The 25,222-nt window shown below is 40.8% G+C and overlaps 1 protein-coding gene across 1 annotated transcript in view; it reads right to left on the bottom strand.

The window, feature by feature from the left end:
* Positions 1 to 21,004, bottom strand: part of Stk32a (serine/threonine kinase 32A) — a 115,128-nt gene extending 94,124 nt beyond the window's left edge. Inside the window, exons 1-2 of the mRNA XM_048419629.3 lie at positions 20,816 to 21,004; positions 16,710 to 16,856 (exon numbers count right to left, since the gene is read on the bottom strand). Coding sequence (XP_048275586.1) covers positions 16,710 to 16,761 — 52 coding nt within the window. The 5' untranslated portion in view covers positions 16,762 to 16,856; positions 20,816 to 21,004. The remainder of the gene's footprint in view (positions 1 to 16,709; positions 16,857 to 20,815) is intronic.
* Positions 21,005 to 25,222: the final 4,218 nt, after the last annotated feature.

The raw sequence follows: 25,222 nt of genomic DNA on the forward strand, positions 1-25,222 counted from the left end.
CCTACGGTATAAACCCTGCTTTCATAAGCACTCATCCCTCCCCGCTCTGCTGACAGGTACATCAGATTTTTTCTTTCCAAGCTATCTCTAAATCGTCTAGATTTAGATAATTCCCTTATACAACTTCTCTCCCAAGAGAATTGTGGGATTCTCAAATGAGCACAAACTCATTCTTAAATTTGGCAATACAGCATAGATGTCGTTGGGCAGTCCATAGATCATTTCTTCAGAAACTAAACAATGAACTACACATGTGATCAAAATGGACACTCTGAACGTGGCTGGCAATAAAGGCTGACTGAGAAGCCAAGGACAATGGCACTGGGTTTTTATTCTACTGCATGGACTGACTTTGTGGGAGCCCGGTTTGTTTGGATGCTCACCTTTATAGACCTGGATGGAGGGGGGAGGACCTTTGACTTCCCACAAATCAGGGAACCCTGACTGCTCTTAAGACTAGAGAGGGAGGGGGAGGTGGGAAAGGGGAGGGAAAAAGAAAGCGGGGAATAGGTGGAAATTTTTAATAAATAAATTAACTAATTAAAAAATAAGAATTAGATATATCTATAGTTTAAAAAAAAAAACCTCAGCTTTGTGTAATTTCCTGGATTTCATGGGATTCTGTATGGATCCCCTGCTAACAATCAGTCTCCTCTCAATGGACAGTGGTCTTCTCTAAGCCAGAATCCCAGAGTAAACACTGAACATAGGGCTGTTTTGGAAAGCCGATGACAGTCTAATCTGTTAGCATTATGGAACAATGTGCAAGTCATCTTACATTATTTCACCTAATCTTAATTTATTCAAAAAAGATAAAACAGTGAGTCATGAAGACAGTGGATAGCATACAAGATCTTAGAGCGTATGAGAGTTGAAATTTATAATCAAACCAAGAATGTCTATTTTAAGTCGAGTGTCTCCCAAAGAGATATGTTCTAACCCCTGACACAAGAATAATATTAACTTATTTGGCAATGATTGTATAGCAAATATGCTTAGTTCAATTTAGATGATGTCATAATGGAATAGGGAAGGCCCTAATCCAATATTAGCATCCTTCCCTGTAGAGAAAAAAATTCATATAAATATAGACACAGAGTGAAGATAGTTTTGTGAAGACACAGACATATTTGGAGTTACCCTACCTTAAGACACAGAACACTGGGCTACCAGCCCTTTGATGAGTCTGGGAGATGCATCACCAGAGAATGGAAGGGAGTGTGGCCCTGTCAACACCTTGCTTTCCCACCTCCAGCTTCCACGGTCCTGAGACAATGGATTTCTCCTTTTATAAACCATCTGCTTTGTGATACTTGAAACTGCAGTGCTGGGGAAATTACGTGATGAGCAATTCCAAAATACAAGCTCCTTACTTTAGATAAAAGTAGGCACTTTCTCTATCTGTATCAAAACACAGGGAGAAGAGCCTGTCCAGTTTCCACATTTCAAATGTGACAAAATGTTAAATGGCAGAAAAACAGTAGCTCACAATAACTCCAAGAGCAAATTCCTAAAACATCTGGAATTGAACATTTATCATCAGAAAGTGTTAAGACAGCACAACACAGCTATGCTAAGATCCCGGACGAGCGCATCGTAGAATTCCATGGGATGTCACTGGTGACAGTTCTAGCCTCGAGCAAAGGATGTGTTTCTGCTGTGGACCACTTCTGTCAGAATCAACTGAGATTTTCCATGCACAACACATTCTGAAGGATATTAGCAAGGTATGCCCTGGTCTTCAGAGAATATGAAGAAGCAAATGTGATGTTTAAGACTGCAGGGTCAGAGATGGTCTTACTCCAGCTATTAGCTCACTGCAAAATTCTTTCATGGAAAATATTTTGAAGGGAAAAGAAGTATCATTCTTCATCCCCATGTAAGAATACATGCAAGTCCTCCATGATAAATGCCTTGAATGACTGAATTGTAAGAGTTTTCTTTGAGCAACATTGCTCCTAGAAATATACACCAAAGATTAAAAAACAGAAACTCAAACAAATGATATATATATGCCATATATATACTAATATACATGTACACTAATATCCATGGCAGTGATTCTACTAGTTCAAACACGTAAACTGCCCAAAAGTCTACAGCACAAAAAATTTAAGTAAAAATGAATAATACCTATGTAATGTGGAATATTATTTGACAACCAAAACCATAATGAGATTCTGACGCAGACTGTGGTAATGAACCTGAGTGAAATAATCTAGACAGAAAGGGACAATCTTAAATGATTCCCCTGCTATGGAGCAATTAGAACACCCATGTTCATAGGGACAGAGTAGGGAGAGGTACTAGGGGCAGAAGGCAGAAGGACCTGCATTGTTAGTGGGCATCCTGTTTCACATTGTAAAGAAAGAAGGTTCTAGAGATAGTTGATGGTGGTTGTTGTACAACATTGTGATTATTCTTAATGCTGCAGAAATGTACACTTGAACTATTCAAAATGCTCAATTTTTCAGTACGTGTATTTTTACACTCTTAAATGCTAAAATATCTCACTTTTTAAGAAACAGTAGGAAAGCATGCATAAATTTCTGAAGAGCTCGTTAATTGTATTTACTGAAATACAGACTATACTTATTTCTAAAATATTATTTATATTTATAATGAATCTTACATAAATAAATGAACTACATTTTTTAAATGCTGTTGCATCATATGTAAATGATTTGAATTCTCAACCATAGAGGACACTCATTTCTTTTCTCCTATAACAAGGTTTTATTCAAGGTTAAAGAACTATCAAGTTCAGCATAGCACTTACAGTTAAAACTATGTATATTTTAGGTAAATTGCAATGTGTTTATGTTGTAGAATTTCACAGTCACTAAATTTTAGTTTCAACAAATCAGAAAATTTTAGGCAATCAGAATAAGCTACATACAATATTTGTGAAAGTGGGGTTTTAGAAATATATATAGAACATCATCCCAAATATATCACCTACTCCTTATATATGTAGCCAGTCTTTACAAAGACTTGAATGTATCCATCCATTTAGTAAATAATTCAGAGACTGAGAATTCAAAGTTGAACAAAATAGACAAAATTCCCAGGGTATCATGAACTTCACACTCCAGTAAGAAGAGAGCACAAATAAAAAAACAAGTAAATTGAATAATAAAATTTAAAAAAAACTAAGATACTCAGGATGAAAGATATTAGACTAAAGAGTGAAATTCTGAGAGCAAACACCTCAAAATATTAACTATGATGGTTTATAGATCAAAACATTGTGGATAAGTTTTTCTCCTTGATTTTGTTTTCTGAGCATTCTATAATTCATGTATATTGCTTTCATAATTCTCAGAATTCCTCTTAGTCCCTAGTTATACATGTCCTAAGAATATCCTCTAGGAAGTCCGTTCATACAACTATTTGTACATACTTGTACATTCAAGGCTCCCCCCAACAGTGGCATGTAGAGAATATGATGTCTACAGTTTTCAGGGAGGTCCAGGGGAGAGCAGGCAGGCCTACTGATGTAAACAGAAACCTAAGACTTAAGCAGAAATCCCTTATAATACTGCAACCAGGCGTGAATTTTTGAACAGTCATTCGTCTATTTTTATACTCTGGGCAGAAAATGAAGTTATCAAAGCAGCATCCATATTTTATATAGGTTAATTCAGGTTATTATTAATACGGGCGTCATACGCATTAAGTTGGCCGAAGGCAGTCTAAAGAGAATAACGAACATAAAGAGGTACGTGATGAAAGCCACTGACATAATGCTTAGAACCAAAGTGGGTAAAGAAAGGTAGGCAAATCCTAAGAGTAGCTCCATGAGTGATTGGAGGGAAGAAACTCCAACCTGCAACAGTCCAGTTTATGAAGCATGACTGTGACTTACTGCAGAACTGAAGATGAATGTCACTCAGAAACGAGACTACCCACCGCTCCTTGTGAGCAGGCATCAGTGAGTGCAAGAAGGATCCCACAAGTCAGTCCATTTGATTTTGTCACCGCTGTCTGACTAGGCATCCTGGGATGATGTATCTGGAGCTGAAATAACTGGGTTCATTTTATGTGAGGGCTCAGGATACGCTGTAGACATTTGATTTCTGGTTTAATCTTTCTCTGCCTCAGTCCAGACCGTGCATGTTTAAATTGCAAGCTGGTCTGATGATGAAATACATTATTATCATTGACTGTTGTTACCAATAAGAATGATACTTACTTCTAGTAGATTTTTTTTTGTTTCTTCTCTAAATTCTCCTTGGTATCTGGATGTTAAAAACAGGGCTAGTGGAGAATCCAGGATACAGGAACCTATCAGATAAATGGCCATCTTGGAATGATGAGCCATTGCTGTATCCTTTCTAGGAATGTCACGGTGGCTCTCACACACATTTGAGTTTGAGTCAGTGCACAGACCCTTACTATTGATAGAATCTGGCAGATGTCTTGGTTCCCAATAAGTAGCCAACCACCATCTCTAACAGGAGAAATAGGAAAAAATGAGCCCAAGTATCCATTCCCAGGAAAGATCCATCAGCCATCATTCCATTCAACTTCTCTTATTCTCTCTCTCTCTCTCTCTCTCTCTCTCTCTCTCTCTCTCTCTCTCTCAGTGCCTGACCTCACCATGCATGACTGACTACCAAGATCCCACACTGCTGAAGCCAGCCTTGGTACCCAGTCTGACTTAAGTCTTCCTTCCCTTTGTATAGGTTCGCTCCCATCAGCATCCGTACACTCTAGTATTCCTTTAGAAAGATTTCTCTATCCATCACTATACTCAGCTTTAACTGTTGGTTCGTCCTCTGCTTACTTGTAGGTCAGACCTCTTCAAGAAGTCATGCATATTTGCTATATCCATTTCCTTCCTCCTACCCATCCCTAATCATCTGTCATCTCATGCTTGAACAATCCTGCTGATATGCTCTTGTCAATAACACCAGATTCCTGCTTGTTTCCATGTCTATAGACAAGTACACCTGTTCCTACACACAGAAGCATCCCTCATAGATGACTTCCCCCTCTTTCTCTGAACATTTTCATTCTTAAATGTTGAGACAAGCCTTGTTCATTCTGATCTGCCTGTTACATCTCTTTCCTTAGCTGGATTGTTCTCCGTTACCTGACTTCTCAATTTCAGGCTAACTTCCTCCTTTCTATCCTGCCCTTCCTGAAAGGAAGACTCATCAGTCTGGAAGGATGAAACCCTGAGTCTCTCTTTCTGGCCCAGATTTTGTGCTCACCACTAGGCACTAATTTCTATTCTTCTAGCTGTGTCCTAGATTGCTTCTGGTCGCTGTGGAAAGACAAGGACTAAAACCAGCTTGGGAGGAAAGGGTTTATTTCATCTTAGATTTCCTGGTAGTTGTCAATAATAAAGGGAAGTCAGGACAGAAGTCAAGGTGGAAATAGAAAGAGAACTGTGGGGGCCCTGTTCCCCAGCTTGCTTTCTACAGCTTTTCCTGACTGCTTTCTTATACAACCCAGGACTGCTAGCCCAAGGAGGCACCGCCTACAGTGATTATACTTTCCATTGTCAGTCATTAACCAGGAAAATGACCTTACAGGCTGGCTGATGAAGCCAAGCAGATGGAAGCAACCCTCTTCACAGGTGACTCTAGTTTGTGGCAGGTTGATTAAAAAGTAACCAGTACAATTGACAACAACAGATTTGAACCAACTCTTGGCTCTGCCTTTATATATCCCCGTCTCCTAATACCCACTCGTCTTAAGTAAAGACCCAGGATTCCTTTTTTTTGTTCTTTAGCTCGTACTCCACGATCAAAACACTACTAATTTCTAATTGTTTTATGGAAAAGCAATTAGGGTTTTTTGAGCTTTCCAAAATTTCTCTAAACTCCATCTCTAGTCATCATATCAGTCTAGGCACTATTGTGATACACTTAGGAAATGTCAATTGTCCTAATAAAAATAGATCATTTTATATTATCCCATATCAATTCTTTAAGTGAATCCATAACAGTTAAACATAAAATTTCTGATGTAACTTTGAATTTCATATATCAGAAAAAAAGATCCTTTTCTCTTCCTTTTTCCCCCAACCCCCCAAAAAGCCTAAGGGACAAAAGGAAATCCAACAATGAGTGACTTATTTTTTTTTATTTACAAAGTAAATGAACTGAAAACAATAATGCTGAAACTTACAGTGAAAATGAGTAACATTTATTATTATGTACCTGACACTAGTCAAACACTTTACGCTATATAAAAAAACTACATGAAGCAGATACTATTTATTATCTGTTTCTTTGTACAATTGAGAAAACAAGCCTGAATCAAATTGCTTATCTAAGTTTTCACTATGAAAAATAATTTCAATTTTCACGATCATCAAATAGTACAAATATAACCACACAGACCTAAGCAGAGTTAAAATTCTAACGGGTTTAGTGTTGGGGAATATTATTTTAAGGTATGTTACTTTTGTTTATGTTGCATTTGTTTAACTCTGTGAAGCTGTGTTACTTTGCCTGTCTACAACATCTGATGGTCCTAATAAAGAGCTGAATGGCCAATAGTGAAGCAAGAGCAATGATAGGCGGGGCTGGCAGACAGAGAGTATAAATAAAAGGAAAAAACGAGGAAGAGGTGGGAGCAAAAGAACAAGGAGAGGAGGACACCACCCAGTCAGCCACAGAATAGGAGTGAAAGTAAGACATAAAGAAGAAAGAGGAGGAAAAAGCCCAGAGGCAAAAGGTAGTTGGGATAATTTAAATTAAGAAAAGCTGGCAATAAACAAGCCAAGCTAAGGCTGGGTATTAAAAACTAAGAATATAAGCCTCTGTGTATGATTTATTTGGGAGCTGGGTGATGGGCCCCTCAAAAAGCCAAAAGAGTAAAACATCAAACAACAATTTAGCTTGGTGAGAAAAGTATTACTTTATCCTAATTTCCTCATTTTATCACAGATAAACAATCTAATCAGTTTGGCATTCATCCATGGAAGTGTCTGGGAACGATGGCTTTCTGACACCTTGGTACTGGTTATGGGAAAAGGGAGGCTCTCACGTCTATTCCTTTGATCCACTAGAGAAAGCAGACTTTAGTACATCACCATCAATCCAGCACCATTCCAGAGAAAAGTAGCAACAAATGGTTAAGGCAGTGGGATTCTGGCAAGATCTTTAAAAACATGGTGGAATTTCTCCAGAGAAGTGGCCTCCAGGGGAAATGATGGCCACTCTGTGTGCTGTCAACACTTCCTTTATGAGACATGGGGCCTCAGGAAGTCCGGAATTTGCTGTGACCAATCGCTGGTGCCAAGACAAAGCAAAAGGCACTTTTTCACGTCATGCTGCCCAGGACCAAATTCATAAATTTATTTGGAAATCAGAAGAAGTTGACACTCTGGAGGAAACCACAAAGTAGGTCAGTGAAGCAAAGTGAAAGATTAATATCTCCACTGATGGATAATATTCAGTTGAATCCATGTAACTGTTGGGAAGCAAATTCTGCCTTAGTCATATTTCAAATGCAAGACAGGTTGTAATTATTTACTTGAATCCAGATAGTGGAGTTACCAAACTGTGTGTGTGTGTGTGTGTGTGTGTGTGTCCTCTCTCTCTCTCTCTTTCTCTCTCTCTCTCTCTCTCTCTCTCTCTCTCTCTCTCTCTATCCATCTATCTAATCATATTCCCAATTTGCACATATTATCTTTCCAAACACTAGATTATTGTTCAAAGTAATACACTAGTTCTTAGAGGTGAAGTATATGAGCGTAAGAAAAGGCTAACCAATTATCATGCAATTATCATGAAAGAACAAATTCTGGCTGCTTTGCCCCATCTCTTAAATCCAGAGGATTTAGTTGTTGATAGCAGAAAGGTCCCCAGGATGTATACCAAATACCTGCAAGTTACTGGAGAGGAAAAAACTTACATAGTATAGTCCCTGGACAAAATTTAGCCCTCCACCTATTTTCATGCATTCATGAACAATCATTTTTGCATTTAAATTGACTGGAAAAATCAAAGAACATTATCTGATAAAAACTGAAAATATTTGGAAATTCAAATTCTACAGTCCGTAAAACTGTACTGGCATGGAGCTATATTTGTCTACTACCTATCAATGACAAGTTGACTGGATGTGACTGAGGCTGTCCGTGTTGCCTATGAAGCCTAAAACATTTACCATTTGGTCATTACAAGAAACTTTTCCAACACTTGTAATAACTTAGTTTCACAAACAAATCTGAAAAAAAAAAGATAAGGACTCTTCAAATATGAAATGAGCTTATTTTACTTAGTTCACTGTAAATATGCCTCCAAGGAGGAGACTAAAAGAGGTTGAAAAGGAAAAAGAAAGTCTGAGTGGGGCAGTTAAATTCCAAATCCATAATCCTGGGTTTTCCGGTCTTGATGAGCTGTCTACGTTGTATTCACTATCACTGCTCATAAGTACAGTATTTCATCAGAGCTTCTGACTGCTTATGTTTCCACACGTAACTCCCACAGATAACTGTGTGGCTCCACACAGTTGAGATCACTACGAGATCCATAGTTAACAGTACACGTGCAAGCCAAACAGCAAGACTTGGCTTTTCAGGAAGGCCTTCACAGACGCTCTCATGAACACCATCTACATACAGGCGCAGGCTTACAGGCTGTGCTCTCTCCAACAGAGCTCTGAAGGAGGGAACTGGTCACTAAGCCTAACCAGCTCACCTTGCCCCTCTCTGGTTTGGTGATGATTTCAGAAACCACATATGGATTTGAGATCTGCTCCACAGGAGGGAATATCATGCCTGGTACTGCAATCCTTGTCAAAAGTCTGCGGTGTGGGAGATCCTAGGCCCTAGGCTAGAGCGTCCTATTGTTATTTTGCTCAGTAGTTATATTGTGAAATTGCTTCCAGATATTGATGATTGGTAGCCAGCACTGTGACTGGGGACTGAATGCACCCTCAAGCAATGGTAACCCTGACAAGACAAGGGGAGTAACTATGATGGACAGGTTTGTAACCTGGAGCAGATGCTGTAGTGACATTTCATTTGTATTTTAGCAAATAAAGCTTGCCTGAAGATCAGAGAGTAAAACAGCCCCACTGGTCAGTCTTACAGGCCAGGCAGTGGTGACACACACCTTTAACCACACTAGTTTTCTATAGAAACCCCAGTAGCCACACTAGTTTTCTATAGAAACCGGGCAGTGCATACCTTTAATCCCAGTGGTACACACCTTTAACCCCAGCCCTAGAGAGGAATATAAAACGGGAAGAGACAACTCTCAGACTCAGTCTCCTTCTGAGATTCCTGGATACAGGATCACCATTTCAAAATAGACTGAGGTAGAGTCTGTTTTGCTGACTGTTTTGCTTTTCTGACCTTCAAGTTGAACTCCAATATCTGTCTCTGGGTTTTTATTACTTGTGCAACATTAATCACTTCATGGGGACCAGACTGCTCCACTCAAGTTGTAATACATTTAGCAACTTCTCTGATCAACCCCCTCATGATCAACCAGGCTTATTAACCAACACTACTAAATTATGTGCATCTCCAGCACCCTCAACACAATCTTTTTTTTCTTCTTACATCTGGAGCTCATATCAGGACTCCAAAGAAAAACTTGGAGTCACTGGATCCTATTATATGTTCCTTTTCTTGACTCACCATGGTTACATCTCTCTCTAGTTTGAATAGGTAGTCATCTCTTTGGTTAATATCTTAGGACCGTATCTGGGGATAGTATTTTGGAATTCCTGGAGCAAAGGCTTTTGTCCTAAATCTTTAGTTAAAGTTATAAGGTGAAAATATTTTTCTAAAAAAATCTAGTTTGGGATGGGATCAAAAGGGCTATCAGCAGCAGCGACTTCACTTTCATTTGTTCATAGAATATTCTTGATAATAATATGGTCATAAAAAAGCAGATTAGAATTAAATAAATCCAGCTGTTACTTCAAACAGATACATCCAACATCCTAGAATTAAACTAAGCTATCCTGTGTTTTCCTCATTAACCTCAATAAACATGAATCACACTGCAATAAAGAACTTATGAAGAGAATTTGGGAAATAATAATCACTCTTCATATGTAATATAAAAATCCTATTATGCTTCTACAAATTGTATTAAGGATATTTCACATAAAATCTGGTCCTATTCAGCCAGAAAGGGAAATAGCAAGAAAGGATATTTTCAAGACACCCACTCATCTGTTTCCTAAACTGTAACCCACAAATATTTTGTACAACAGAATATTTTAAAATTTTGCATAAAAGTAATGATTCAATTTTGAAATATATCAAAAATGTCAAGAAGACTGAGATTTTAATATTGTAAGTCATTTCTGAATCTTTTTCATACTAGTAAGGTTGTAGATCATTAAAGACAAGGTGCTACCTTCCTGAACAAGAATAAATTTTCTTGAATGTCTTTCTAACTGATTGTCTGCCACACTCCAACGTGGAGTGCTAGCTCAAACCTGGAGGTCTGTTTTCCTGGCTTTCTAGTTTGTTGTCCCTTCAATATCCCAACGCCTTTTTGTGGAGAAATAAAGCACTTTCAAATGAAAAAAAAAATGCTTTCACAGTTGGACCTGGGATATTTGTGACAAAGGAATAGACTGAATGAATGTTAGGCTGCCCACGTTGACATAAGTATCTACATAAGCCAGTGCTCAGGGGTGGGGATTTCCTTTCACTCTTCTGGTCATGCCAGTCTAAAGCAAAAAGTGTAACATAAGTAATCTTGCTCTACTCCAGTCTATCAGAGAAAATCGGGAATTCATTGACCTGCTGTCTTGGAGAGAAACATGCAGTACTTGGGTGTTTAAATACCAGCTTTTCCCAAAGTCCTTCCTAGCTGGAATCTGTTCAGTAACCTTCCCATTTCTTTTGGATTGCAACTCTGTGGCCAATTCTCTTGGCCCAACATTTTGAAGAACCCCCATTGCCTCTGTCACTGCAGAAGATGTTGGAAAGAGCCACATATCCTAGGAGACGAGTGTTGCCAAATGAAAGAACATTGGGTTTTCACCAAGGCCAAAGAAGAATGCAATAATTGAGCTCTCTCTGCAAACTCGGGGCACTGATGAACTCTTTGGAGAAACTTTTTAACCTAAGGCCAATTTTTCTTAGCTTAGCTGCAGAAGGCGGCGGCCTCTTGGCTTAACTAAAGCAACTTTTCACCTCTGTGTTCTCTGTGTATGCTGGGGACACATCACTACCCCGACCATGGCAGGACACTCCCCTCTTGTTGAATCATATACAACTTTAAATATTGATTGAAGAAAAAAACAAATAATTCCACCACAACCAAGAATACCAAACTAAAGCCCTGCACTCAGAACGATGAAGGTAGATTTAAAAACAGCAAAATGAACATAAAACAAAGATCATTTGCATTAATTTTCATTGTAAATATTATATTTTTCTACATTAATCATTTTTTTCTCAGCATATGTATTTAGTCACAAGGTGTGGGGGAAACTTGTCTGCTGATCAAATTAAGTTACTTTAATAGTCACTTTGGTTTTTTTTCGAAAAAAAAAAAAAAGAAGAAAAGGAAAGGAAAAAAAAACATCGTCTCAGGAAAATAAAAAACAAGCCAAATGAGAGATCATAATTTTGTGCCTCCAGTAACTTGTCTTATTTAGATCTGCTCAGAATCTATAACATCCTGCATTCTGTCAACCCAGTTCAATTAATACTGTCACCAGTAGGCCATATTGACTGTGGCATCTGCTGAGTCGCATTTAATCTATTTGTTTCAAGAAGCTGAAGCACCTCTAAGAACTCATGCTAAGAAACTCTGGCTCTAGGGAATACTACCAATAATTATCGTTAATTGGGTGGTTAGTTTATGCAGACCATCTTACTGTTTTACTTGCATTATTTTACTTAATCTGCACAGTTACCCAAGAATGTATAGCAAGCATTTAAGATCGGCTTTGTGTCATTCTTTTCACTAGCAAACCTCCCACCTCCTTCATCAAAGGTCAACCTAAGAAAAGAGCCGAATGACACGTTCAGGATTAGACATCAGGTGAGCCACCACACAATGCTAGTGGCAGGCTGAATTCTTACGAAGACAGCTCACCAAGGGACTTCTAGTAACCGTTCATCTTATTTAATTATCTTCAAAGGGAACAAAACCATTTTCTATGAGAAATAACCCTTAAAACATTGTCTGAGAAACTATTAAAATATTCTCAACCCTATTTGTTGGGACTATGAAATCACTTAAAGAGAATGTTAAATACTTTTTTCATCACATTAAAGAACTCTTCTCTGCAGTATTTTTTTAGAGTAATTAAATTGGCTCATTTTAGTGCTCTAAATTCTGGCCCACGTTGATTATCTATACAAAAATACAGATATAAAATGACGTAGATATTAATGTTCTTGGGTTGGAAATTGTTGTTACTGCCCAGAAGTACAGAAGATTGACAGCCATCGAATGCAACTTTTGTTTGTGCTCAGTCCACAACTGCACACAGGGCTGAATGAACCTCATAGGATTTATTGAGTTCAAAAACAGAAAGAGGCCACAGAGGAAGCTCAGTGGGTAAAATGCTTGATACACAAAGTTAAACACTGACTTTCAGATCCCCAGAACCAAGTAAAAGTCGACCAAGGCTAGAATCCTGGAATGGCATTGGAGGATGGGAAGATATAGGCTTGCTGGCTGCAGAAGTTTCAAGTTCAGCGAGAGACCCTGTCTCAAATGTATAGAGTAGAGATGAGATTGAGGCACTCACCCACTGCCAACTTTTGCCCTCCACACATGAATACCTGCACACACATGAATATCACACATATCCAAAGTAACTTCATCACAATGTCACACCTTTCCTTCTCACAATTCATGTTCTTATAAAGTGTCTTAGTCTTCCACTGCTGCAAAGAGACACCATGACCACGGCAACTCTTACAAAAGAAAACATTTAACTGGGGCCGTGGCTAACAGTTCAGAGGTTCAATCTAGTCCGTCATCACCATGGTGGAACTTAGCAACGTGCAGGTAGACATGGAAAGGAAGCTGAGAGCTCTGCACCCTGCACAGGCAACAGGAAGTGGTCTGTCTCACTGGGTGTGGCTTTAGCATATGTACCTCAAAGTCCACCTCCACAGTGACACGTGTCTCCAAGAAATGCCACACCTCTTCACGGTACCACTCTCTATGAGCTTATGGGGGCAATTACATTTAAACTACCACATAAAGAGATCAATTGATATTGAAAATAAGTGAGATCTCTTGGACACAGTAAAGACTGTTACGATGCAGATGTGGCATGAATAATGAAAGCCAAAAAGACAGATGTTGGAGTTCAACCTGAAGGTCAGAAAAGCAAAACAGCCAGCCATTGGCTCTTAGCTCTTCCTCAGTCTAAAATGGCGATCCTGCCTCCAGGAATCTCAGAATGAGACTGTGTCTTTGAGCTTTCTCCTCCCGTATTATATTCCTCTCTAGTTCTGGGATCAATGGTGTGCATTATTGGGATCAAAGGCAAACTAGTGTGGCTATTGGGACTAAAAGTCTGTGTTACCACTGCCTGGTCTGTAAGGCTGACCAATGTGGATGTTTTACTCTCTGATCATCAGGCAAGCTTTATTTATTAACATACAAATGAACTATCGCTACAGCAGGTAAGTGTGCGTTCCCAACATTGCTGTTATCTAAGCTTTGGAGTTGCTTTTCCCTGTGCCTGAACTATTTTTCTGGGGCTTTTGTCTAGATAGCTGCTTCTAGCACCAGCTACCACTGTCATACTTTCCCCAAGATCACTCAGAGGGAGTTTTTTTCCTTGCAGAACATCTCACGTTTGTGTCCTTGATAAATGTTTGCCGTCTGTCTTTAGATTACAGGCTTCAAGAGAAAGAACAAAGGCCGGGTTCCTTTCCTTCTCAGTTCTCTGCATCTAACAATGTGACCAGCTCACATCAGAGCAGTGGTTCCCAACCTTCCTATTGCTGCGACCCTTTAATACAGTTCCTTATGTTATGGTAACTGCCAGCCATAAAATTATTTTCATTGCTATTTCATAACTGTACTTTTGCTATTGTTATGAATCGTATTGTAAATAGTTGATATGTAGGATGGTCTTAGGGCAACCCCTGTGAACGAGCTGTTCCACTCCAAAGGGGTTGCGACCCACCAGTTGAGAATGACTGAAATAAATGACCTTGCCTTTTACTGGTAGCAGCTTATATAAATAAACTGGAAGCCTAAGACCTCTGGGAACCATAGGCAAATGCTCTGTTTATTTCAGATTTTCCCCTTTGGAAGGTTGTTGTACGTTCTCCCATTGGGTTCTGAACAAGATAGCAAAAAGGAGCAAACTAGGGGATGTCAAAACCTACCGGGTTTGTAAGAGTAACTCTCTAGAACTTCATTGTTTTGGTTTAAGAATAGTTTAAGGAGTTATAGCGTGTTCCAAACCATTGGATATATAGCGGTCTCTGGCACCCAATGAGAAAGAAGGATGGTGCTTGTGCAGCATCACAATACCCTACCTTCAGATGATGTACCAGCCTCAGCATCCTAAGTATGAAGCTGATGCCCATTTACTCACTTTGCTTACCATGAAGACCTTCCTTGTGTAAACATCGGGTCCACAGAATGCATAGTGAACCACATAAAGAGCAAGTCTATCTGTCTTTGCATTTCAGAGATGGGAAAGTCATGTAATATTGCTTGTCTCTAGAACCTTCCTTAAGCTACTTGATGAAACAAAGGAAGATGCCAAAAACAGCAACGAAGAGCTTAAGATCTTTACAGTTACGCAATTCTTTTTGTCCATGGAGATTGTTTTCTAGAGACAGTAGTGATGCTATTCCTATGTTGATAGTGAAACAAGGTGTGTAGACCCCATCGAATATTCTGTATTTAAGTGTTTGCATCCAACAGTTCAATACCAGAACATGCCCATCAGCCATAGCAAACATTTTGGAGCAAGAACAATAAACTGCCTTTTGCAGTTATCTTAGAAGTAAGTGTGCGCCTGTGAATCAAAGCGATAGACCGTATCAAATCCACAGAGGAATGAATACACCTTCTGATTGTTCTCTTTCTCAACAGCTGGAGAGTGGATACAGATGGACCATCAAGAGGCATGAGGGGCTGGGTACCATTCTTGTGATGGGGCACGCAGGAAAAGCCAGGCAGTCAGAATCAGTGCTCTAGCCTTGGGCTTCGAAGGCAGCTAAAGAAGGAAATACATGTCCGTTGTGCATGACCAACTGATACCTTCTGTTTGAAAGATCAAACTTACATTCTAACACAATGAACTTTCTGAATGATCCAGGGGTAGCAGTGTGATCCAGCAAAGCATGGGTTCCGAGCTGGAAAGGACCTCTGAGGTTCTGTTCCACCTTTTCACCCTACTGAAGTGAAGACTGGAGCTGGAAGAGTGGACACATCTCTTGATCGCCACAAGCTGATAGTAGACCAGGTTGCAGGCATCCTGAATTCTAGCTCATTCTTATCCTTTCTGGGGCAATTAGCAAAATTCCACAGAAGTGATTCTAGACTCTCCCTCTTGGAGGACTGAACAGCTTATTACTTGGGACCAAACACCTCCTTTGTCTAAGAATGCAACAAACAGGCACATTCCAATAAGGCTGCTCAACCTTCCACCGTGGGAAGGAAATAAGACACAGCAAGACCCAGGCCCCATCTCAGTGGCTGCTGCTGGGAATGGATGGGGAAGGACTCATGCTTGTACTTCTTGACTGGTTAACCCTTGCCTTTAAAGTTCCCCCTTTCCTCAATGAAACTGGTTGTTCTCACTGTGAAAACCTACCACAAAACGTCTGGGAAACAGAAGCATGAAGTCAGAAAGTCAGAAGGGATCTACTTTTTCAAACTTGGTTCTATAATGTTATGGGGAACAATCATCAAGCACATGAAATTTTCTATAAAAGCTAGTGCAGTTGGTTTTTATTTTTCTCTTTGCTCTTTGGGGGACCAACATCCCACTCCCAAATAAATACATAGAGACTTATTCTTTCTTATAAATGCTCAGGCTTAGCTTGTCTTATTTCTAGCCAGCTTTTCTTAATTTAAATTATCCCACCTATCTTTTTCCTCTAGGATGTTGTTACCCTTTTCTATTTCTAGATATCTTTCCTTTCCTTCTTATTCCTTTCCTGACTGTTTGGCTGGGTGGTAGCCCCTGGTATCCTCTTCTCCTTTTCTCATTCTCCTTTTTTCTTACTTTCTCCTTCTATTTATTCTCTCTGCCTGGCAACCCCACATTCCCCTCTCCTGCCTGGCTATTGGCTGTTCAGATCTTTATTAGACCAATCTGGTAATTTAGGCAGGCAAAAAACACAGCTTCACAGAGTTAAACAAATGCAACATAAAAGAATGCAACACATTTTGGCACCAGTAAACAAATTTTCCACAGCATAAGCAAGTGTAACACATCTTCAACTAGTATTCCACAAGAAACTTGCAATAGGGAGTAGCTTCAACTGTCAAAGGAACAATAAAGGAAACATGCAAATCATCTAAATATCTACCATGGGTCGCAGCTTTCTTTGGAGGAGGGAAGACACTATATAGCCGTGACTAAGACAGTTGCCAAAGGCATCATAGAAAGTAAACAATGTTTTCTAGATATTAGCAAGGTCTCTGAGCATCAACCTTCTACCCATTCTCCCTCTATCCTTAGATACTCTGCGTATACTTAATTGTGAGACTATACGCTTGTATTTGAATTTCACAAAATTCCCTTTCTACATGCCAGTATGGTTTACTTCTTACCGTCCTCATTTTCATCAAACACTGGGGCTTTGCTTGAAGTGTTGGCTCCCATGATCAAGTCTGCACTGACCTGGACACTCTAGTTATAGTATGCTGGAAGAAATACTCATCGTTGTGCAGCGCAGGTCCTGGAAAGTCAGCTCGTATCTACAGAAAGAAAGAAAGAAGGAAAGAAAGAAAGAAAGGAAGAAAGAAAGAAAGAAAGAAAGAGAGAGAGAGAAAGAAAAAAGAAAGAAAGGAATAAAAGGAAGAAAATGGTATCATTTATACTATAGTTCGTGATGTATGTCCTGGGTTCAGATTGTAACAAAAACATTAACTTGTATTACTGTAGCAGAAATTTTTTTGTCCTAAAAAAATACAATAGAAATGACAATGCTTGGGACAAGAGGAGAAGTCACACTGCACAGTGCCATCAAAAGTCAATCTGTGCTTTCAACATAGGGGAAAAGCAAAATATTTTCCCAGATATTAAGAAAAATATTAAGGTAAGGCCAGTTAAGTGACTATAAAATAAAAATAACCTTAGCGCCTTCTGTATTTTAAAGAAAATAGGCTGACTTTACATCTCCAGTTCTGCTGTGTGACCAAAAACAATCCTAAAATCTTTGCTCTTAAGCACCAAGTTGTCTTATGTTTCCCCTTGCCCTGGAAGACACGACAATGGATTGGATGTTACTAGCTAGTAGATGGTATCCTCCAAACATTTTTCCTTCTGAACTTGGAGATGATAATGGTCTTTACCCAAAAGGAGACTTAAATGTGATCCACATACATTTAACTCCTTGTAAATATATGGCATATATATGTACATGTTGTGTATTCATATTATATGACTCTTATGTTGTATCATATGAATACACACATTATGTGACATTTATAAATTTTGTTTGCTTGGGGGCATATTCTTTTATGTAGCTTAGGCTGGCCATCAGCTTCCATTACCTACCTCAATGTTAAGAGAGTTAAGAGAGTACAGATGTTTACCACTAGCCCTGGCTCTTCTACATGTTTTTATGTACTGCATGCATAAATGTTGATACATATTTAACACAGTAAACAAAGTACTTTTATAATAACATATTCAGCAATTGCTGATCATTCTAAAGCCCAGATTAAATTATATAGCTGAGATAAAAGTTCCTTTAAAACGTACATTGATTCCTTTAAAAATACAAATGTGAAGACTCCTGCCATCCTGGAGCCTATTAAACAGACGAATTGTCCGGGTTCCAGTCCTAAGAACTGCATGATCATGGCCTTGAAACAGTTACTTAGTCTCTGGCCACAAAAACGGGGACATAACAGTGCCTCCTCCAGGAGTCACAAGCTCAAGTGCCTTTAAGTGCCAGGAAGCTCACACAAAAGACCAGATTAGACCAGGTACAGGACATTCAGGCATTATGAGGACAATGGCAATACTGGCTTAATCTTAAAATGTACTTGAGGTCAGATGAAGAAATTTTTGAGTATGGAAACACTAGCCAGGGACCTTTAGAACTTCTGAAACAGGGTGAAGTGCCAGAATTTATAAAAGAAGATTTTAAAATTCAGCTCAGCTCTACGGCTCAAAAAAAAAATCATGCTCGGGACAAATATGATTTACAGATATAGATAGAAAGCAATAGAAGTGCAGTAATTAACAAAGTACCTGGCACAAACAGTATGAAAAGAAGAAATGTTTGTTTCTATTATTTTGACAGATACATTATTTCTTTAGCATTTATCATTTTTTCGGTTGTTAACACTTGTTGATCTTTTGTTTTGTTTTGTTACTTTTTCCCCTTGGGCTTTTTAATGCATGAAGTAAATGCAGGTTAGATGCAGAATTAGACAGAGTATCCAAGATAGACTGGTTTATGAATAAGTTATTTTTAAGAGAACTTGGGGAGTCCCCAAGTATATAAGAAAAGCTCATTTTGCCATGAGGAATATGTAAGTCAGGCCTTCATTTGGAAAGAAGATCCATTAAGGAATTGCTACTTTTCCAAGTAAATGCCAACTGCTGGCAAAATGCCTTATGGTCTTTAAAAAGAATCATTAACTGTAGAGCAAAGAAAGAGTCAGCAATTAGGAAGTGACCAATTAAGTGAGTTAGGACTGGGGGGAGCGTTGGGGCAGGTGGCTGGTGGCTGCAGCAGGCTCAGTGGGATAATTGAGATCCAGGAAGATAGAGAGAACTGCTGTCAGTGTAAGTTCAGAAACAAGGCTTTTAAACAAGAGGACAGTGGACAAAGAAAAAGTAGGATGCCCATTGCATTCGATGGAGAGTTAAGAAGCAGAATGGAGCACCCTTTGTGCTTTAACATTGCATGGAGTTCAGGGGGGAAAACGAATGGCAATGACTCTACTACCAACAACATTAGAAAAAGAGAATGGATCCTATACATTATAAGGAACAATGATTGTTAACCCTGCAGAGTCAGACTTCAGTCGCTTGGTAGCTGGTAAAAGTCTGAATGCACACTTTCACAGCACATAACAGCCCTACCATGCATGTTTTCTTCTTCACATTTTATGTTTCTCTCTAGTAGCCCCTCTCTCTGCTGCATAAGATGCACCAAGCGTTGACCTTGCACTTTGACAAACCAGAGGGAGGCAGAGGTGGAAACATTACCACGTTTTCCCACACTTCAGACTTCCACTCTGGGGTGCAATTTAATCTGCCGCACAGTTATCCGTTTCACTGGGAGAAAAGGCCATGTGAAGGGAGGCATGGCCGTGGATGCTCAGAAGGGACCAGCTAAACAGTACTCAATGATGGTCTAACATCTTCCCCCCATGGTAGCTACCACACACAATTGCCTGAGTATTGTCTTTAACTTTTCTCCACCAAGCGGATAACCAAATTAGATAAGTTTCTCTCATAACTAGAAAGAAACGGGCCTTTCCCTGGCAGAAAAATGGTGACTCATTCTTTCCATTCTGTTGAATAGAGAACAGGAGAAATGTTAAGACTCTTTACCATAAAACCTCTACCCTCCCTGACCTCCTGTTCTGAGTCCCCAGAGTCAGCTAAGCGTGGAGAGCAGCAGCCATGTGAGGAAAGGAACCCTAAGCAGACAGGGAAGAAGGCGGATTTGTCTTGCAGGAATGGATGTAACTTCACACTCTACTGTGAGCCCATAATTACCACATTATTAAATGTAGCCTCATGTTCCAATACCAGCCTTTCAAGTGTGGCTTGCAGCCCTAAAGGAGTCAGGAGGCTTCTCTGAGCAGTTCTGTCTCCCTAGAGACTCCTAGAACTGGAGACCGCCAGGTGTGATGCAAGAATGTTGCAACATCCGACAGCACGGTGCTGATTTCATTATCACAATGTGTGCACGGTCATTAATTATTTTTATTTGCATTTGAAAAAAATTGAAAATATTTAGAAACAGAAGAAACAAGAATGGGAAACATTCAAGTAAGCAATATTCTCTATTAATAATTGTTTGCATTTTCAACCTTATTTCATAATTTTTAGGTATTAAAAGTTGCAGGTAAGTAGAATGCCTTTCCATCTCCCAAAGACAGCTCATTGGTCTGCAGACACCTCCGCACTTTTAACAGGGAGAAGTGTTTTCAGATAAGCCCCCTGATCCTCACCAGGAAAGGGGGCGCACCTTGTATCTTGCTGGGCTCCTTAGCCATCCTATTTCTGAGATCTAAGTACGAGGACATACATCTTTACAACTCTGACTTTGCTTTTTAAGTGCCGCCTAGCAATTCACAGTGTGAATACAGCACAGTTTACTTTTCCCTGTGAAAATGTTCAAACTCTGCTTCAGCTTTGGATGGGGCAAGGGACTTACGAGCACGGAAAGCAATGCTAGCTTTTTTTTTTGAAACTCATTTCAACCCGGAGACTGTTTCTTGAAGTCTTTAGGGGCAGAGGTGGTGTGAAGCTGGAGGAGCAGATGAGGGCAATAGTAAGAGTGGGTCCTATCCTCCATCTGGTTGTGCCAGCCATGCTGACCAACTGATTGCCTTTGTGTTCTTTCTCTTCCCCATCCTCTTGAACTTCCCAGCTTCCCACCAGTTCCCTTCTTCACTCAGGGCGATTCTGTACGTGCAGTCTTTACTCACCCACTCCGCGTCCTTCCTCCGGCCCTTTCACTCACCTCAGGATGATGCTTCCATTCGAGGAGCTGGGACTGACCACACTCCGCAGGCCAAGATCAGTGGGGACGAAAGACACCTGCCTAGCAGGACCCGGCTGCGGGAGGAGCCAGGCAAGACTGCGTGCTGGGCTCCAGGCACCTGCGGCTGCAAAGGGGACCCAGCGCAGCCGCGGAGCTCTCCAGCAAGGGGCGGGTCCCGGGAGAAGAGGAAAACGCCAAGCAGCCCGCCAGGGGCGTCCACAGACGGCGCCCTCCCCTGGAGCGGACTGCCAGTCGCCTGGACCAGTGCCAGTTGCCTGGGGACTGTGCGTCGTCGGCAGGGGGCCGGACGAGCGTCCCGGGAGGGAGAGCTGGAAAGCAGGAGGGCGTGGCTGGAGCCCGGGTGGTTGGCTCTGTCTGTAGCCGCCTGCTGAGCACTCCGCAACTTCTCAGACCCGGGCAGGGATTCCCCCCCAAAGTGGTCCCTGGAGAGCACTCTCATCTCCCCATTCCCCTCCGAGCAGCACTACGGGATGGTAGGTGTGAGGGTGATAAGTACTAGATTTGGGCTGTCCATGAATTGCCCCATTTTATTGCTGGGGTAATTAAGGCACAAGACAGAGAACGGTTGTCCACCGTAGCAGAACTGTCGGTGGGCAAACTCTCCTGTTCCCCAACTTTTCCTCCATCTCTGCTGTAAGTAAGTAAGAATAGGGATCCCCAAAAGTTCAGAGGTAGGTGACCAAGAGAGAACCATTGGGTCGTCTTCCATGGAAGTTCCTTCTACTTCCCTTGGCAGTCATCACAGTGGAAGTAACTTACCATTTCTCTCCAAGACCAGGGTCACACTATTCCTGGTACAGTAGCTGCTTCAGAAATGACCCATGTGACAGCGGGACAGCTGCCAGGTGGGGACAAACGGACAGTGGGAGGATCTAGTTTGGGAGTGGCTACAAATTCTAGCCGTCTTCATGTATCCCTGGCTTATAGAAATACCAGATAAATGTTGTCGAATGGTCATATCCGTAAAGAGAAACTGGAGGAAAAAAAAACACACACACACACACATTGGGATTAAAACTTCCGCTATGCCGCTATGTCTAAACATTTGCAAGTTTTAACAATGTTTTTAAAACTGATTTTAAAAAACAGACTGTGTCGGCGACTGAAATGTCGTCTGCAGAATTCTACTCGTGGATCTACCTAGCTGTGTTTCCACGGGAGTGGAAACAGAACCACACCGGACTTCTCAGGGTGGCCTGTGGTGTCTGAACTTGTTGAAGCCTCACCAAGTACATAAGGGAATGTTTCCTGATGAAACTTGACGCTCTTGAGCCACTTTCTTAGACTTTCTCAGGTAAACATTAACTGTTTTTCCTGAGTCTTTTAAAATTCAGAGGCGCCTTTGTCTTACCTGCGTGCTCCTCTTGCCTTGGGTATCCAAAGGAAACCACTTAAAACCTTTGGAGGAGGCGCACAAGGTGGGGGGGGGCAGGGGAGGAAGCTTGATTCTCTGCTATTTTTGTTTCTACATCTTTGTGTTTCTCTCTTCTTATGAAGTACCTTTTTGGACAGGCATTGTCGCTGCAAACTAAATATTTAACGTGGAGTTGGACATACATAGCTTGTGCATGGAAACAACAACAACAGAAAAGCAACCAGAGGGGGGAAAAAAATTTAGGAAATTTGTCATGGTAAAGATTTTATTTTTAAAGTAAAATGCAGGCACCTGTCAACAATATTATTTTGTATATCCTCTATTAGTTAACAAAACTCTTGATTATCAAGGAGTTGGACAAGCAATAAAAATTTACATAGCCTCCCTAATCTCCCAAGACATAATGAGTTCTGTTTTATCATCCAAGAAACTAATACAGCAAGAAAGTGAACTGAGACAAGATCAAAGTCCCCAGGAACCTCTCTGGTTGACTTGGAGAGCTGTAGAATCAGGTAGCCTTCCAGCCAAATGCCCAAACCGCCATTCCTGTGGTACTTACTGGCTGTGTCACCTAAAGCCCCCAAGCTTCAGTTTTTCAGTATCAGTAAAGACATCTCTAGTCAGGGGAGGACTGAATGAAGTGCCTATTAGTAAACCTGCCCTGGCCAGCAGAGCACACACAGAGATTAGCAGCTGCTAAACTTTCCATCTCAGGCCTACGGAGGCTGCTCAGTGGTTGAGAGCACTCTTGCAGAGGACCCAGATTTAATTCCCAGCACCCACATGGTAGTTCACAACCATCTGTTCCTCTTGTCTCTGGGGATCTGATACCCTCTTCTGACTTCCGTGGACGCCAAGCATGCACGTGAATACACATAATACATGCGGGGGGGGCACATAAATAAAAATTTAAAAATCTAATGAAAATGTTAAAAAAAAAAACTATCGTTTCAATAAACAAGCTACTGCACTGTCCCCATCCTTCTCAGACTGCCATTCCTCTGCGGCATCAGTTGCTTTTGCTTAAAATAAAGCTACAATCTTTATTTTAAGATTTTAGCTTATTTTATTTAAAGCTTTAAAATAAAGTCAAGCACACCTGCCCCTTATAAACTTGGCATACAAGAAGTTCTATTTTTAAAAGGTTTATTGTTCACGACACATGAGTCATTAAATGAAGATGTCAATGCAAGGCACGGGATACCTTCACCTAAGTTATTGCACAGGGAGGCCTAGAGGTCTCCAAAACAACCCCGGTTCTTGCCATCGCCCTTGGTTATTCACCTAGCTACTTGGTAAGAGCCTATCCGCGAAGACATAGAAACATCAATCTCAAACTGCCAGGAGAGAGTTTCCTCCCTGTTGGCTAGCTTTTATCGTGCTGGCAAATGTAGTGCAGGTTGCTGGGGATGGAAAACATCAATGGTCTTACCTAGTATAAGAATACGCGCTGCAATATCCACCTGCCCCACCATGTAATAGTGGTACAAGTGTTATAGGATAATGACTTTCTGATTGGATTTGAGGTCTGCTCCACAGGAGGGAATATCATGGCTGGTATTGTAATCCTTGTCAAAAGTCCATGGAGAAGGAGATCATAGGCCCTGCTATTGTTACTTTGCTCAGTAGTCATGTTGTGAAATTGCTTCCAAGTATTCATGTTTATACAAATAGACTGGGACTTCTCTCAGCCTTGGTCAGAGAAGCGTTTTGTTTTGTTTTGTTTTGCAGTGAATAGCAGTCAGTGTAGACACACATAACTATTCAAGCTTCTGAGGACAGGAGAGACTGGAAGCCCTAAATGGAACATCTCAGTGCTAGTCCCCCATGCTGCCAAGACTCAGGGATCATTGAGGAAGAGAAAGTGCAAAGAACATTAGAGCTGGAGGGTGGGAAGAAGAGCTGTGAAATGCCTTCTTCTGTGTGTGACATGGTATTGGACTCATGAATTCACAGCAACTGTGGTTCCCTGCACAAGGCCCATGCAACACCAAGCCAGCCTTCAGACCAGCATTAGTGGGATAGCCAACCTTTAGGCCTTACTCCATTCCGAGGCTGAAGGTAGTTGCAGGAAGAAAGAGAACTGTTCTTCTTAGGAATATGAATGGTAGGGTTCTCATGCTCAGCAGATGGCCCAACCCCCTTACACATATGACCAGCAATAACTGAACTTAGTTGACTATCAGTTTGGAAGGGGTGTGTCGAGGGAAGTGATATGATCATATTTCATTGTATACATGTATGGAAGTTTCAAAGATAGCAAATATAAAGTTAAGACTGTATCCTGTCTATCAAGAACAGAGTTGTTACAACAATATAATTGTATTTTATTCTCTTTTTAATTTAGTTGTTCATGTGATCCGCTGTTTCTACTTTTTGCCTGTTTGCTACACACATCTCTGTGAGGAAGGGGTAGCCTGCCATACCCAGGTACTTCCCTAGCTGGGTTATATGCATACGTCAATCTCTGGAGCCCCCCAGTGGAGAGCAGAATGAAGTAGCCAGGGAAGCCTCGAGGCACAGACGGTCAAAGTCATGATTTATACATGTTTTAACAGCATGGACTTCAACCATGTACCTCTTGTCTTGAAATAGTCCAGTGCCACTGCAGTTAAAACAAAATGATGTTCTTTGCCCATCTTAGCTACTGTTCTGTTACTATAAAGAGACACCATGATCCAGGCAGCTCTTATAAAAGAAAGCATTTATTGGAGGCTTGCTTACAGTTTCACGGTGAGGAGCACAGCAGCACGCATGATGGGCATGGTGCTGCGGAAGTAGCTGAGAGCTACATCTCAGTCTGCAGACAGGTGGGGTGGGGAGGATGGAAGGGAGACAGGGAGGGAGGGAGAGAGAGACTGGGCTTGGTGTGGACTTTTGAAACCTCCAAACCCACTCCCAGTGACACACTGCCTCCAGGAGGGCCACACCTCCTAATCTGGGTACTATGCATGCAGATATGTGAGTTTCTGGGGTCCAACCACATTCAA

The sequence above is a fragment of the Myodes glareolus genome, chromosome 13 (genome assembly GCF_982192425.1).
Source record: "Myodes glareolus chromosome 13, mMyoGla1.1, whole genome shotgun sequence".
In the NCBI taxonomy this organism is placed as follows: domain Eukaryota; kingdom Metazoa; phylum Chordata; class Mammalia; order Rodentia; family Cricetidae; genus Myodes; species Myodes glareolus.